We start from the raw sequence: 14,355 nt of genomic DNA, 5'->3' as shown, positions 1-14,355 counted from the left end.
GTTTTAGTTTAATCTTAAGAAGGCTCTCCTGTTGTAACCAGGGATGACTCTGTTGGAAATGAAATTTCAAGAGTTGGTTCTGGAGTTACATCAGTTACCAGTTAATTACTCAAGTAAAAATAGGAGCTGGAGTAGAGTGATGCAATGCAGCTAAAGAATTGTACATTTTGAAATGTGTTTGCCTTTGCAAAATGTGGATTGTTCTTTTGTAAATTTGGTGAAGTAAAAAATCTGATAATATAGGGCACATTTAAAAGAAGACTGCCTCTTAGTTTTTTAATAATATTTCCTAAGTGATATGTTTTGTAATAACCTTTGATATAATCTTGTTGGGTTTGACATATGCTTATATAATAAAATCTTTGTACCATTTGGTTTTCTGTTTATGAATTTTTTATGTACTATTATGACTATGATTTTCCATTTTATTCTTCCTGAAAAGAAAGCATACTTAAGAAACCTTTTACATTTTAACCTTTCTAGGGCATTTTAAAATTATGTAGCATTTAAATGAACAGTGTAAGATGTAAATATTCTTAATATAGTATCAGAAACTCTTGGGATAGTATTTCACAATATGCTTGTGTGAATGATCTTTTGAAAAAAAGAGAAAAAAATACACTTATGTGGATTGTTTGTTGAATATTGGCTAAGCTGGTATTCTAAAGGGATATATTTGAAACTTAATATTTAAAATGATAGATTAAATTGTGGGTGCTATATTTTTATTATATGGGTATAATAGTGATAATGGACTATAGTTTTATTAGATTAATAAGGATTGGGTAATACACTTAAAATGCATTTAATATAGCACTTAAACATTATAAATTTAGATCATATAGGTAGGATTGATTTGTTCTGTCTTTAGTTCAAATTCAAGTTCATTTTTTGTTTTTGTTGTTTTCAAACAGAGCACTAATTCGGCCACTTCCAAGTCAGCAGATGTTTGAACATGTGCAGAAAAGACATCGTGTATTTTTTGTTTATATAGGTGGAGAGTCAACTTTGAAGGTATCAAATGATTTTATTTTTTTAATCCAAAATTTCATCAAAGACTCAAACTTCACTTTTGTGGGACATACTTTAGCTCAATCTAATTATTTTTGTAATAAAAATATATTTTTTTATATATCCTCTACAGCGTTTGCCTTCATGAAGCAAAAGTAAATAAAAAGTGGGCAGATGTTGCCTGCCTTGGTATTTCTTTTGTTATTGATCTGGTTAAAATTTTTAATATTTTGAACCTTTGAGACTAAAAAATGCAATTTGAATGTAAATTTTTTAAATGCAAAAGATCATTATCTTAAATTATTTTATATGCATATATGTGCATATAGGCACATGCATCCCTTCCTGTACTCATCAAATTAAATTAATAAATATGAGTTGAGCTTCTGTTATACCTAATAAACTATTTGGAAGAGTTTGAAGGCTCTTAGTTATAATGGTCTTTTGCCATACAAACAGCTTATTGTATTTGCTTATAGTCTACCAGAGGCCAGGCACACAAAATATGTGCATGGGTAGAGAGTCCTTAGGCCTGGCCTGCAATCAGGGCCGATCTCCCCCAGCTCTAGGCAGCCAACCACCCCGACTCTCCCCGCCACCACCAGTCATCCTCTGGGTGTGGGGAACCAGTGGGGTGATCGTGGCACTGCTCGCACCCATCTTGGCCTGGCACCACCTGCGTCTGCTGCCACCTATCCCCTGTTCCCCATTCCCCATTGGGTGATCAAAGCCTGCCTACCAGGGGTAGAAAACTGGGAGCAGCTTCTGTGTTGAGTGTCTGCCCCCTGGTGGCAGTGTGTATCAAGTGACCAGTCATTTCTCCATCTGATCACTTTTCTTATTATATTTTTATATATATAGATATTTTCACATAAAGGGACTTAAGATAGATTATGGTATACTAGTTAGTGAATTATACAATTTGCTCTGATTGTTAATGAATAATTAATTTTGATCTTAATATTTTAAAGTCACCTTTTTTTGTTTGTATTTTCACAGGAGAAATATATAGATGCCGCTTCAGAATTAATTGTATATACATACTTCTTTTCTGCCTCAGAAGAAGTGGTTCCTGAGGTAATATTTAAAATTAGATTTTAATAACTTAATTTCAATCTTTAACTTAATTACTTGATTTTTATCTCTAAGATTTATTAACTGTGATATATGTGGAAACAGTAAACATGTTCGTTCTTTTCAATTGGTACCAGATTGCTTATTGTTAATAAGCAAATACCACTAGATTATAGCATTTACGAATTTTGTTTACATTAGCTTTTTTTTTTTACTTTAAAATAATAGCAGCTGTGAGAGGTGATATTCATACCCTTAACTGGTTTGTAAGTAGTGGATTTACTTATATATAGCTGTAGAATAAATGACTACTTCTTGGCCTCTAATCTTGTGCTGAGCACTGTGTAAGTTCTGGATTGAAGATGAGCCAATGCCTGCAACCCTGATAGATGGAGCTCACATTCTCCTGGTGGAGGAAGTGAACTTAATGTGAGCATTGCAGGTGATCTCTTCTGTTGGGTCTTCAGACTGAGGTAGTGATCCTTGGTAAACAGATCTACAAATAGGATGTCATCTCTACCTAATAAAAAGTAACATGCTAATTAACCATACCTTCCTGACGCCCACCAGCCAATCAGGAATAGGTATTCAAATTAACCCAACAAAGATTGCAGGTTAATTTGCATACACTGGTGCCAAGTGGCTGGGGCGGGGCGGGACGTTTGCGCCATCGCCATAGCAATGACATCGGCGTTCCACACCACTCCGGTTGCTCCGGGCCTCCTGATAGTGTAGGAAGGCAGAAAGGCAGCTCCAGCTAGAGCGAAGACACTGCCTGGCAGCCAGGGGAAGGAAGGCCCATTCTTGCACGAATCTTTGAGCATCAGGCTTCTAATAATCACTATAAAAAATAAAGGAGCAGTGCAATTGGGGGACAGTAAGAGGTGGAATGGCTGCTCTAGATTCCTTGATCAAGAAATGTCAATCTGAGAAGAAATAGTTGAACTGGGACTTGGATAATAGGACGGAGCCATGAAGACATCTGTGGTCAGAGGGAACCAGAAGTAGGGAACAGAAACTACAGGTGCCCACAGTGAGTACCCGCCTGGCATATTTGAGGAACAGAGTAGTAAGCCAGTGTGGCCTTAATGCAATGAGAAAGGAAATAGCAGGCAGGCAGAGGCCTGTGGAGGCCTTACAGGTCATGGCCAATCATGTAATCAGTTGAAAGTTGGTGAAGAACATGGGTCTTATGTTCGTTTTAAGTACATTATTCTACTAATATGCCAAGTGCAGAATGAAGTGGATAGGGATGTCAGTAGTTCCCAAGATCAGGTGAACTCTTGAAGTAATATAGGAAGTTTGGGTTTGGAGGTTAGTAAGAGAATCAGAGAGAAGTGAAAGAATTGTTGTGCTTTGGAAATAGAATTCTTTGTGCTTGCTGATCTGGAGGACAAAGGAGGAATTAAGAATGACTCATAGGTGTTTGGTTTGAACAACTGGGTAGATGGTGGTGTTTATGAGCTTTGAGGTTATTGCTGAAAGAAAGAGTTGGGGAATGGGGGAGAAAGGGGACATGATCAAGAGTTTTGAATTGTTCATTTTAATTTGATTCAGCATATTAGATATCCAAGTACAAGCATCAAATACTAGTACACAGTTGGGTATGGGGTCAGGGTTAAGTCTGTATAAATAAATTCCTTAAACATTGGGTGCAAAGTTTTAAGGAAGTAAGAGGGCCCAGGACCTAATGACAGCAAAGGAAAATGACGAGAAATAGCCAGTGAATAGGAAAACAAGATGAGTGAGGAAGCAAAGAAAAAAACTGTTTAAGGAAGAAATATTCAGTGCGTAAGATTCCCAGGTAAAGCAATGTAATCATTGCACAGCCCTGGGGAGGCGGGGAGGAACTAGAACCTGCCTGTGCTGACTAATGCCTTACGCCCTACTCTTTGGCCACTTCCCCAGTGTCTCCCACATCTTAAGGTCTGTTGTCAAATCTAAGAGTAATCCATTGTTTTCACCTGAGCAAACAGGGCACTATGCCAGGTGATGGGTGTATAAAGAGATCCAACCCAGTTCTTGAATGAACTTGGGATTCACTGTGCTCTTTTTAAATAATTGTAACAACTTGTCATTGTTAGATGTTTTTCTCCTTTCCCGGCATCCTTTAAAAATCTTGAAACCATAGCTACCCATTGAAAATTTTTAAATAAGATTGTTTACACATCTGATCTTTGCAGTACGTGACTCTGAAGGAGATGCCCGCCGTGCTTGTTTTCAAAGATGAAACTTACTTTGTGTACGATGGTAAGTTCTAAAGCTTTAGCTTACATAAAACATTTTAACATTAAAATGTTGTGTCTCTCAAAGTACTTGGGTGTTGATGAAAGATTTTGTAAATGTAACTGCTTCTTACAGCTCCCATAATCTACCCAGTTAGTTGAATGACTGACACATTTTTCTTACCCTTCAAATCAGTGTTCTTTCCTTCTGGGTTGTGCTTTTCTATAGTATTTTTATTTTTTGGTGAGCTCATTTGCCTTTTTCAGAAGTTAACCCTATGCAGTTTCTATAGATTTCTTTAAACTTTCAAAATTAATTTTTTTTAAAAGATACATTTTAGAGACATAAAAAAGTGAAGAAATATAACATCCTCAATAGTGGTGACATCTGTTGTATCCTTGCCTACCACCACCTCTTCCTGCTCGATGGAAGCAGCCACTACTCAGCATTGCTTCCTCGAAGCAAATACTCAGCCTGGTTTTTAAATATTTTTATTATGTTAAACATACATAATAGTAAGCAGAATGCTAAAGTAATAAATCCCTTCATACACACCCATCACCTAAGTGAGACAGCAACATAGCTCTTACTCACATTTGCTTCAGCAAGTTTTTTCTCCAACAAAAATTGAAGTATTTGAAAGCAAATCCTGGTGGCGTTTAATCATTGTGTGTTTTATTCCGCATCTCTCAAAAATGTGGCCTTTTTTTGTGTAGGTAACCACATGCTGTTACAGCACTGAACAAAATTAACAGTAATTTCCAGGTGATGCTCTGAGGTCTGCCCGGCAATGCAGCAACCTCACAGTGAAGCACTGCTCTGTGCATCATACCTGTAGTGCATCTGTGTGTTTGTTTAGAATACAACTCTATAAATGGGATTTATTAACTTAAGATTATGATCCTGCATTTTACACATATTGCTGGAGTAGAATGCTGTAAACATCATAACGACATATTTACACCCTAATTATCAACTTTCTTTCATTTTTAAGAGTATGAAGATGGTGACCTGTCATCTTGGATCAACAGAGAGAGGTTTCAGAATTACCTGACTATGGACGGCTTCCTCTTGTATGAACTTGGAGATACAGGTGCAAATATACATACAGCTCTCTATTCCGTCACAGAATTTCTTCTTGATTTATCACTTAAATCTAATTCTGAGGAAATAAATTTTAAGCTCTATTTTAAAAATATGTTCTATTTATTTATTTTTAGAGAGAGAGAAAAGAAGAGGGAGAGAGAAATAGAAACATCAATGACAGAAAAACAATGATCAGCTGCCTCCTTGCCCCCCTATGGGGAATTGAGAGATGGTTGATTGAATAGCACCTGTATAATATCTGCTCTGAGCCAGAAACTGTCCCAATATTTTTGGGCATGTAATCTCATTCAACTTTTCCAATAACTTTGATATTGGTACTAGTTTCTAAAGTAAGGTGACGTTCCTGAGGTAAGTCTTTCAGCTAATAAGTGATGGTGCTTCACCATTGTTCTCCCAGGCAGAGAGCATGATAGACACTGAAGATCATGCTGCCTTCCCAGAGGACATCAGAGATGAATGGGGCTTATGTTCTGTGCAGGGTTAAATAACTTTGCTTCAGTTTTATTCTGTGTATTATTACTGGAAATAGTGACTCGTGGTATTGAAGGGAATAGCAATGTAAAAATTATTCTCCTTATACACCGTTCTTAGAGCTACAGTAATTAATAGTAAGTTTCATTTATTGACTTATTTCTTATGGCTTTTGTTATTGAAAGACTTATTTTAATCATTTTGTGGGTTGTATGGAAAATACAATATGTGTATGTGAGCTATTAAATATTTACTGTTGTTTAATTATGAGGATAGGTGCTGGGAGGAAACTTAACACTTGGAGTCCACTAACTCACTGATTGGCTCTACTGAGTGTAACATGTGTGAGATAACTGGAATTCAATTCTACAAACAGTATTTACTAATTTCACATTCACAGCTGCAATAATGAAAAGTCTGCATAATGAGAGTTATTGAATTTAGATATGTTTTTCTTAATTTCAGGAAAGCTTGTGGCTATTGCAGTTATTGATGAGAAAAATACATCAATTGAACATACCAGGTACAGTGCCTTGAAATCATTTTAAGCTTCCAATGTCACCTAACTCAGCTTTACATGGCTTCAATAAACTTAATACAATATCTATTCCTGCAGTTTTTAGATCAAGAGGCAGATGAGATGTTATAATGGAGTAATTATATTTTTCAAGTGAAAAATGAAATATTCATGTGTTTGTTGTTCTGCAGATTGAAGTCAATTATTCAGGAAGTTGCTAGAGATTACAGAGATCAGTTCCACAGGTAGGTGCTTGCATTCGGCACAATTTCTCTAGTTTCAGTTAACTGTGTTTTGTACAATAAACCAAAAGACTAATATTTTATCCTTACCCAGATGAATTACGGAGCTGAAGTGATTGCATTTCTGTATGAATTGTCTGAACTTGAAGTTTTTTTGATATGTCCCCTCAACAAATTTGCAATATACCTGTTTCTTGATAGGATTTGGGATTAGTTTTACAATAAGAAGATATGTACGTAGGCTCATACATTTGAGATAAAGTTAAATAAGCAATCTCAAGTCAGATAAAAAAATGATGTGATGCTTATAACAAGACCTCAAAGAATAACAGAATGTAAAAATAAGTGATATTTTTCCTGTGTGCTAAATCATTCTATTTGTTGCTGACATGAGATAGTCATAAACTTGTTATATTAGTTAGTTGCTATTCCTTTTTATTTCATCTTCTAATGATGTATCAGTGATATATACTTACAGATGAGCATCTTTTGAGTAGTCCTCTTGTTGGGTGTGTTAACTTTTCTTAAACGTGTTGTATAGTTAGAAAGACTTACATTGCTTTGAATTTAAATATATACAAACAAAGTAAAAATGTCTTAGAATGTGTTTAATTTTATTTAGGTGTATGTATATCTCAGAAGTCTGTAGAATTCACACTGTTCCACATTTATTGTATGTAATTTATATGTTAAGCATTTATTTACATGCTTACCAAGTGCCATTCTTTTTTTGTACTAAATATTGCTTTCTTTCTCCACCCCCTTTCTCCCTCTCCCTCTCCCTCTCTCTCTCTCTCTCTCTCTCTCTTTCTCTCTCTCTCTCTCTCACTCATTTTTGGTTGTTGTTGGTTAGGGATTTTCAGTTTGGACTTATGGATGGGAATGACTATATAAATACCTTGCTGATGGAGTAAGTACTAAATGATTAAATGATTTCCTTATCAATCTGTCCATTTTTAAATTTCTGTTTCTGAGAGACAGACAGACTAATACACACAGTTTTTCAGTAAGTACTTTAAGTTTTTAAATATACATTGACCTTGGAAGGATGTTTTCTTGGGAATATCTTTCTCCTGGCAGTCACAAAACACAAGAAAGCAAACCCAAAAATGCAGGCACATGTTCAGCCTCTGCTTCGTCAGGTGTGTTACCTTCCTGTTGACCCAGTCATGGCCCTGCCCAGCGTCAGGGGTCAGATGAGCATGTTTCACCTTAGTTCCATGGGCAAAGGGTGTGGCTTAGGGAGGGATAAAGAATTATAAGCAACAAAGTAATCTCCTGGACTTGGTTACTGTGTGCAATAATTAGTGGTTTAAATTCATTTTCTCCTTTTGCAAAACACTTTGATATAGACATACAATAACTGTAAGCTGATGTGTAGGTGGCATATGAAATTACAAGCCATTTACGCGCGCGTGTGTGTGTGCGCGCGCGCGTATGTGTGTGTGTGTATATATATATATATATATATATATATACACACACACACACACATATATATATAAAAACATTTTATATATATATATATATATATATATATATATACACACACACACACACATATATAAAAACATTTAAAGCAAAATTCAGAGTAATCAGAGAGTTTGACAGAATCATAGTCATGGTGAAACATAACTTATTCAATAGGGTTTTCAAAATATAAGGCAGAAAAAATACACTGGACACATACATTATGCATAACAAAACTTATAACATGGATGAATAGCCAAACAAACAAAATACACTTGGGTAATATGTGATTAACAGAGATGGTATTTAATAATATCTGTGGCAAGGAATAATATTACCCAGAAATTGATACTTTGTACATAATTTTTCTCCTTAAGTTTAATTATGAAAACTCAGCTGTCTTATATTGTATATAGCATGTTTTCATGTAATCATAATTTAGCTAATTTTTAAAATTGATGCAGAATTTGAAATTTCATGTAGTTAAAGGAAGCAAAGCTATTAATATGGCTTCCTCTTTTTGTATTATAGTTACTTAGATATAATATAAGCAAATATCAGAATGTTTGTTATCTGAGTGTTTAATGTGGATATTGATTTCTTTGTTTTGTTTTTTTTATTTTCAGTGAATTGACTGTCCCAACTGTAGTTGTACTGAATACTTCAAACCAACAGTACTTTTTACTAGATAGACAGATCAAGAATACTGAAGACATGGTCCAGTTCATTAATAGCATTTTGGATGGCACAGTAGAAGTAAGTTGTTCACTTCTGTTTCCAAGGACGATGACAGGAGGTGGAAGAGAAAGCAGTTCTCTGATTCTGAAAGGGAAAGTCAGCGGCCCCTGGAGGAGGGCAGCCTCCCCTCCATACCCTGCTGCTTTCACACTGTGGCAGGCTCTTCCTGCCAGACTCTCTGAGGATGGAAATGCCCTGTAAGGGTGATTTGGGGCATTTTTGGTTGTTTCGGTGATTGGGAGGTGCTTCTGGCTTTAGAGTCAGGATGTAGGGATGCTTTCATCGGCAGTGCACAGAGCAGTGCCAGTTGTGAGCTGTCCTGTTCTAAGACCCTTTCTGGATTCCAGAGGGCGATTGGTTAAGTTATTTAGATTGTTTTTCCTAGAAAACCTGTTAATAAGACCAGTTTCTTAAGAGAGAAGGTAATATATTGAGAATCAGAGCCACAGAGGAGATTTCCAGATCCTATAAAATATTTCTCAGAAATAATGAATGGGAAGTTTTAACTTTTTCTATAAATCTTACTGGGGCATTTTTTGTACTGTTGCAGCCCATGGTAGAGGATCATGAAATCACATCAGCAGATTAAATTAGAAAGAAATGCAGCAGATTAAATTAGAAAGAAATGAATCTTCTATGCTTCCATGAAGTTTAATTATCTTGTTTCAACTTTATACAAACTTTATATGAAAGTTGGTTCACAAAGTAGCAAGTATTTCTGCTTCGGAAATAACAGTAGGGATTTTATATTTCTCACTCACCTGTGTGTGTGAGAGCCCTTCTATTCATGGGTTAGTGAAACCCAACTCAGACTATTAACAAGGAGGTCTCACTGGCTCACCTGACAGAGAAAGTCAAGGAATAGGGCAGACTTTAAAGGTGTTGATGCCAAGAATGTGATTGATCGTCTTCAGGAATTTTTCTGTAAAAGCCTTTTGGCACTCTTTATTTTTCTTTTTTTGAAATACGTTTTTATTTATATCAGAGGGAGGGATGCAGAGGGGGAGAGATTGAAACATCAGTGATGAGAGAGAATCATTGATTGGCTGCCTCCTGCACACTACCTAGTGAGGATTGAGCCCATAACCCTGGCATGTGTCCTAACTGGGAATCGAACGTTGACCTCCTGGTTCATGGGTCTGTGCTCAACCACTGAGCCACACCGGCCAGGTGGCACTCTATCTTTTTGAGCTTCATCCTCAGGGAAACTCTTTGTACAGTAGCAAAGATCCCTGCAGCATCTGAAGTTGAACAGTGTCAGCTAAATTCAGAAATGGAGCAGGCCTGGACTCGGGAGGGGGGGCGGGGAGCAGGCTTGTGACCAGGGAAGATGGATTCACAGAGTCAGTGTCTACACAGGAAGCAGGGGAAGTGGAACCACCTGGCCCTTCAGGTGCTTCATGTTATCCATCCTCAGTCCTCGATCGGCATTTATAAAATTACCTAACAGGAAGTTGAAGTAATAGTACTTAAAGGTGTAATTGTCTTTTTCTGTTAAATTTAAGGCCCAAGGAGGTGATAGCATTTTGCAGAGATTGAAAAGAATGGCATTTGATGCTAAATCTACTGTTGTGGTAAGTTGTGACAGTTTGCTTAATTTTGTTGATAATAGACAGTACCACGTTTCCCCGAAAATAAGACGTCCTCCGAAAATAAGACCTAGCACATGGAAAGATAAGACATCCCCTGAAAATAGGACCTAGCGCAACTTTGGGAGAAAAAATTAATATAAGACACTGTCTTATTTTCGGGGAAACAGGGTATATAGGCATATAGGTTTTTTATGTCTAACTAAAGTAAAATCGGGGGTTTGAAAGGATTAGGTAAAAATATTTTCATTTGCTAGCTCCAGAACTGTATGTTTACATTAAGACTGTATGTTTACATTAAGACTGTATGTTCATGGGTGGAAATTGTTTCTCTGGTCTCCATCTCTTTGTGTTTGGTGAGTAACTGCCATTCAGAACCAGTGAGTGTAACAGCAGTGTTTTCCAGGGTTTCCTCCCGCCCCTGTAACTTCTTGGATCCGATCCTTCTTGCTTATTGTTCTTATAAATCTTCTTGCGATTCCAGCTGTGGCTCAATCAGCTTGAGAGTAGAGGCCTTCCTGACTCTGACAGAGCCTTACATTTGGCTCTAGTTGCCTATCTGGATCTACCCCCTGCATGTTTTCATTCATTCTGGCCAGTACAGCTGACCTTCTCTTGATGAGAGAGATAAGTTCTAATAGTTTCACTCCATGCATCCTTCAGTTTACTGGTAGCTCCTCTGAATTTGTCTACATGGTTCTCAAGAGTTAGTCACTCAGAGTGTACTGTATTTAAAAACCTAACCAGGGAAATTGCTTTTACTTTTCTGGGAGCTGAGGAGGTAGCAGATAAATTGAAGGAAATTATTAAGTGAATGTGGCCTCACTACTAACTAGATAAGTACAAGTATTAAAAATGTCATGTGAAAGCAATGTGTTACACCTTCTTTATGGTAATTAGCCTTCCTGGGGAGCCGAGTTCTGGAGCCAGAAACACCAGCTGCCAACCACACAGGAACCATTACACAGACCTTTGTGGTTCATATGAGAAAAAGAAATGGCATAAAAAATGGCATAGAGCATTCTCTACTTCCAGGAGCTGATTACACTCACATTCACACACATACACGAGATAAAATTTCTCTTTCTTACAGTATCTTTAACATGGTAGTTACTGCAGAAACATTGACATTGAACAGGTTGGATAGCAGCAAGAGAACATAACCTGTAGTGGTTTTTCATTCATTCATGCTGTTTATGCTCCATGAACTTGAGGGGACTGAGCTATTGTATTATAATTCTCTCTCCACAGTCCATATTCAAAAGCTCTCCGATCATGGGCTGCTTCCTCTTCGGCCTGCCTCTGGGTGTCATCAGCATCATGTGCTATGGCATCTACACAGCTGACACAGATGGAGGCTACATAGAAGAGCGGTATGAAGTGTCCAAAAGCGAAACTGAAAGCCAGGAAGCGACGGAGGAGAGCAGAGAACTGCAGGAGCCAAGGAGCGAACAGTCTCTAATGTCTGCCAGGCAAGAGCCCAAGGATGTATTAGAGAAGAAGACAGATTGAGACTGCTATGATGTCAAATTATTAAAGAGTCTATTTATTGAATTTAGACATTTAATCATGATCTTTACAAAAGAGAAGAAGTAATTTGTATTTTGCTAATATCAACTGCATGAATTACTGTAGTCCTTAATAAATGGGGAGATGTTGGGAACAAAGAGAGGAAATGTGTATCTAAAAAAAATATTCCATGGAAGTTTACCTTGTACATGTTAAAACAGATCAGTTCTTTGTGCAAGTTTCTCTGTCTGAATATTCAATGACAGAATTAAGATTCCTGGGCTCAATATTTAATTGGGTCAGTCAGGTAGGGGGTGATGTTTGATAGAGAAAAATGATATTCCACCCCTACCATCATTCTCCTCTTATATTTTGGATACAGTTTATATGGACAAAATTAAGTCCTTAAAACATAGGGACTTTAAGGAAACCAATAACTTTTTCCATGGATCAAACTAAGATTATGTATGAAATTTTAAAAATTTGGTTTTATATAGCATAGCAATTTTATTTTGTTATTTTTAAAGGAGAGAAGATGTTACTTTTTAACTTTATACTTAGTTGTGTTATAAAGATTTCACATTGTCCTAAACAGTGGCAAAAAATAGTCTGTGTTTGATCTTTGTAACAGAAATAGATTTTCTTGGAGCAGTGATTATTAACCATGCCTGCGAAGCTGTTAGCAGGCATCTGGGCAGTCACTGTGGGAAAGGAAGGTGTCTGTAGCTCCTGCCCTGATTTAGCCAGACAGCCTGCTTTATTTCTCTGTTTTCTATATTGAGATTTCTAAAAATTTCCTTAGATTAAAAGCACCTGATGCTTTTTAAAAAAAAGAGTAATATATGTCACATTTTATGTTTATAGCATTGTAACTTTTTAGTAACTTATCTGTGTATGTGTGTGTGTGTATACATATGCACACACACACATATACACATATATTTATTGGCATACATCTGTTATGTAATATTATGGGCATGTCTATGTTTATAATGGGTAATGAGTGACATAATCAGCCTGTCAACAAAATCATGCTCAGTGATTTAAGAGGTCGACCAATTATCTTCTCCATCCTCTCAATTCTGTCAACCCTCTCAGCCTGTCGTCTTCTCTCTATAATAAGATGTAGGAAATCTCTATCTGATGGAATGCATAAAAATTGGTGTTTTTAAGTAATAGTTTGATATGTTTATTGTAGATTGGTTTATCTTTGAGGTCTTTGTTGTAGCTAAGTTTAGAATTTTTATTAGATGGCTTTTATTCCTTGAGAAATTGGATTATCCAATATAAAGATTTTTATCAAAAGTTTTAAAATGTTCATTCACTTTAAAACTGTAATTTGTGGTCCTGACACTGGAGTTGTTCGGGTTTTGATCCCCAAAGGCAGTCTTTGGTGATTTCTAATGCCCCACTGATCACAACTAAACTGAAGCTGTGTCTTAAGTACTAAGGAGTTACTAGTAATTGTTTTATTATATCCATGTACTGTATTAGTATGTAATAATTACTAATTCTTAATGTTTGGCACCCTGTTAGTATTTTATAGTAAGGAATCACACATTCAGTCCCAAGGAATTTCAGGAAATATTAGAATAAAGTGTTCTTAAATGGAATTTACAGATAAATGCTGTTAATTTGACCAGTAGATTCCTCTCCAAAGAGTAATGAGGGATTCTTTTGGAAGATAAATATTAATATTCGTAGGGGGTCAGGCTTGTTTTGCAACAGTGAAAAGCCAAAATAAATACAGATGCCTCACTTGAATCTCAGTCTAGTAAGTAAGTGAGCTATTGCCTATGAGGCAGGGAATGATAGAACATTTCATTGCTTTTTGCTTAGAGTTTATCCAGATGTCCGTCATTTGCAAGTTTTTTGTCTTTTCTCAAGTATCAAATGAAAGACCTCAAGAGGAAAAAAAATTTAAAGAAAGAGTAAAGCTCAGTATGTATCAGCAAACAAAAGTCCAGCGATCTTAGTCTTTAGTCTCTGTTACCTTTTTCACAACTCTATACTGTTGTCCCATATTCTGTTTGCATTTCAAAGTGTGTCTATTGGGGGGAAAATATATATATATATATATGTACATGGTTTGTAAGTGAGTAATTTGACTTCTTTTTTTGTACTGATATTTTGCTTTTTATATGTCTCTAGGATATTGTCAACTCTTTGCAAAACAAATTTAAATTTTGCTCACTGGTATGCTTTTCCCTACAATGTGATGTCAGAGCTTATTAGAAATGCGCCTTTTTTTTTTTTTTTTTTTTTTTTTAATTTCCAGGAAAGAAAAACAAAACTTCAAAATAAAGGTAGATTTCTTAAGGAATCTTGTAGAACAGATCCTAATTCTGTGATGAATCTTCCTGTGATTACATATAAAGAAAGAGAGGGAATAGCCTTCAAT

General features: G+C 36.3%; 1 protein-coding gene across 2 annotated transcripts in view; it reads left to right on the top strand.

The window, feature by feature from the left end:
• TMX3 (thioredoxin related transmembrane protein 3) overlaps positions 1 to 13,567 on the top strand; it is a 30,858-nt gene extending 17,291 nt beyond the window's left edge. For both annotated transcript variants that reach the window (XM_084887155.1, XM_084887156.1), the window contains 10 exons: positions 915 to 1,014; positions 2,011 to 2,088; positions 4,269 to 4,335; positions 5,306 to 5,404; positions 6,355 to 6,412; positions 6,598 to 6,651; positions 7,502 to 7,558; positions 8,745 to 8,874; positions 10,362 to 10,430; positions 11,697 to 13,567. In XM_084887155.1, the coding sequence (XP_084743281.1) occupies positions 915 to 1,014; positions 2,011 to 2,088; positions 4,269 to 4,335; positions 5,306 to 5,404; positions 6,355 to 6,412; positions 6,598 to 6,651; positions 7,502 to 7,558; positions 8,745 to 8,874; positions 10,362 to 10,430; positions 11,697 to 11,957 (973 nt within the window). In that variant the 3' untranslated portion in view covers positions 11,958 to 13,567. The remainder of the gene's footprint in view (positions 1 to 914; positions 1,015 to 2,010; positions 2,089 to 4,268; positions 4,336 to 5,305; positions 5,405 to 6,354; positions 6,413 to 6,597; positions 6,652 to 7,501; positions 7,559 to 8,744; positions 8,875 to 10,361; positions 10,431 to 11,696) is intronic.
• The last annotated feature ends 788 nt before the right edge of the window (positions 13,568 to 14,355 follow it).

Source organism: Pipistrellus hanaki (assembly GCF_964339955.1).
Source record: "Pipistrellus hanaki genome assembly, chromosome: 6".
Lineage (NCBI taxonomy): Eukaryota > Metazoa > Chordata > Mammalia > Chiroptera > Vespertilionidae > Pipistrellus > Pipistrellus hanaki.
The sequence above is the reverse complement of the archived record's forward strand: the minus strand, read 5'-3'. Positions and strand labels throughout refer to the sequence as shown.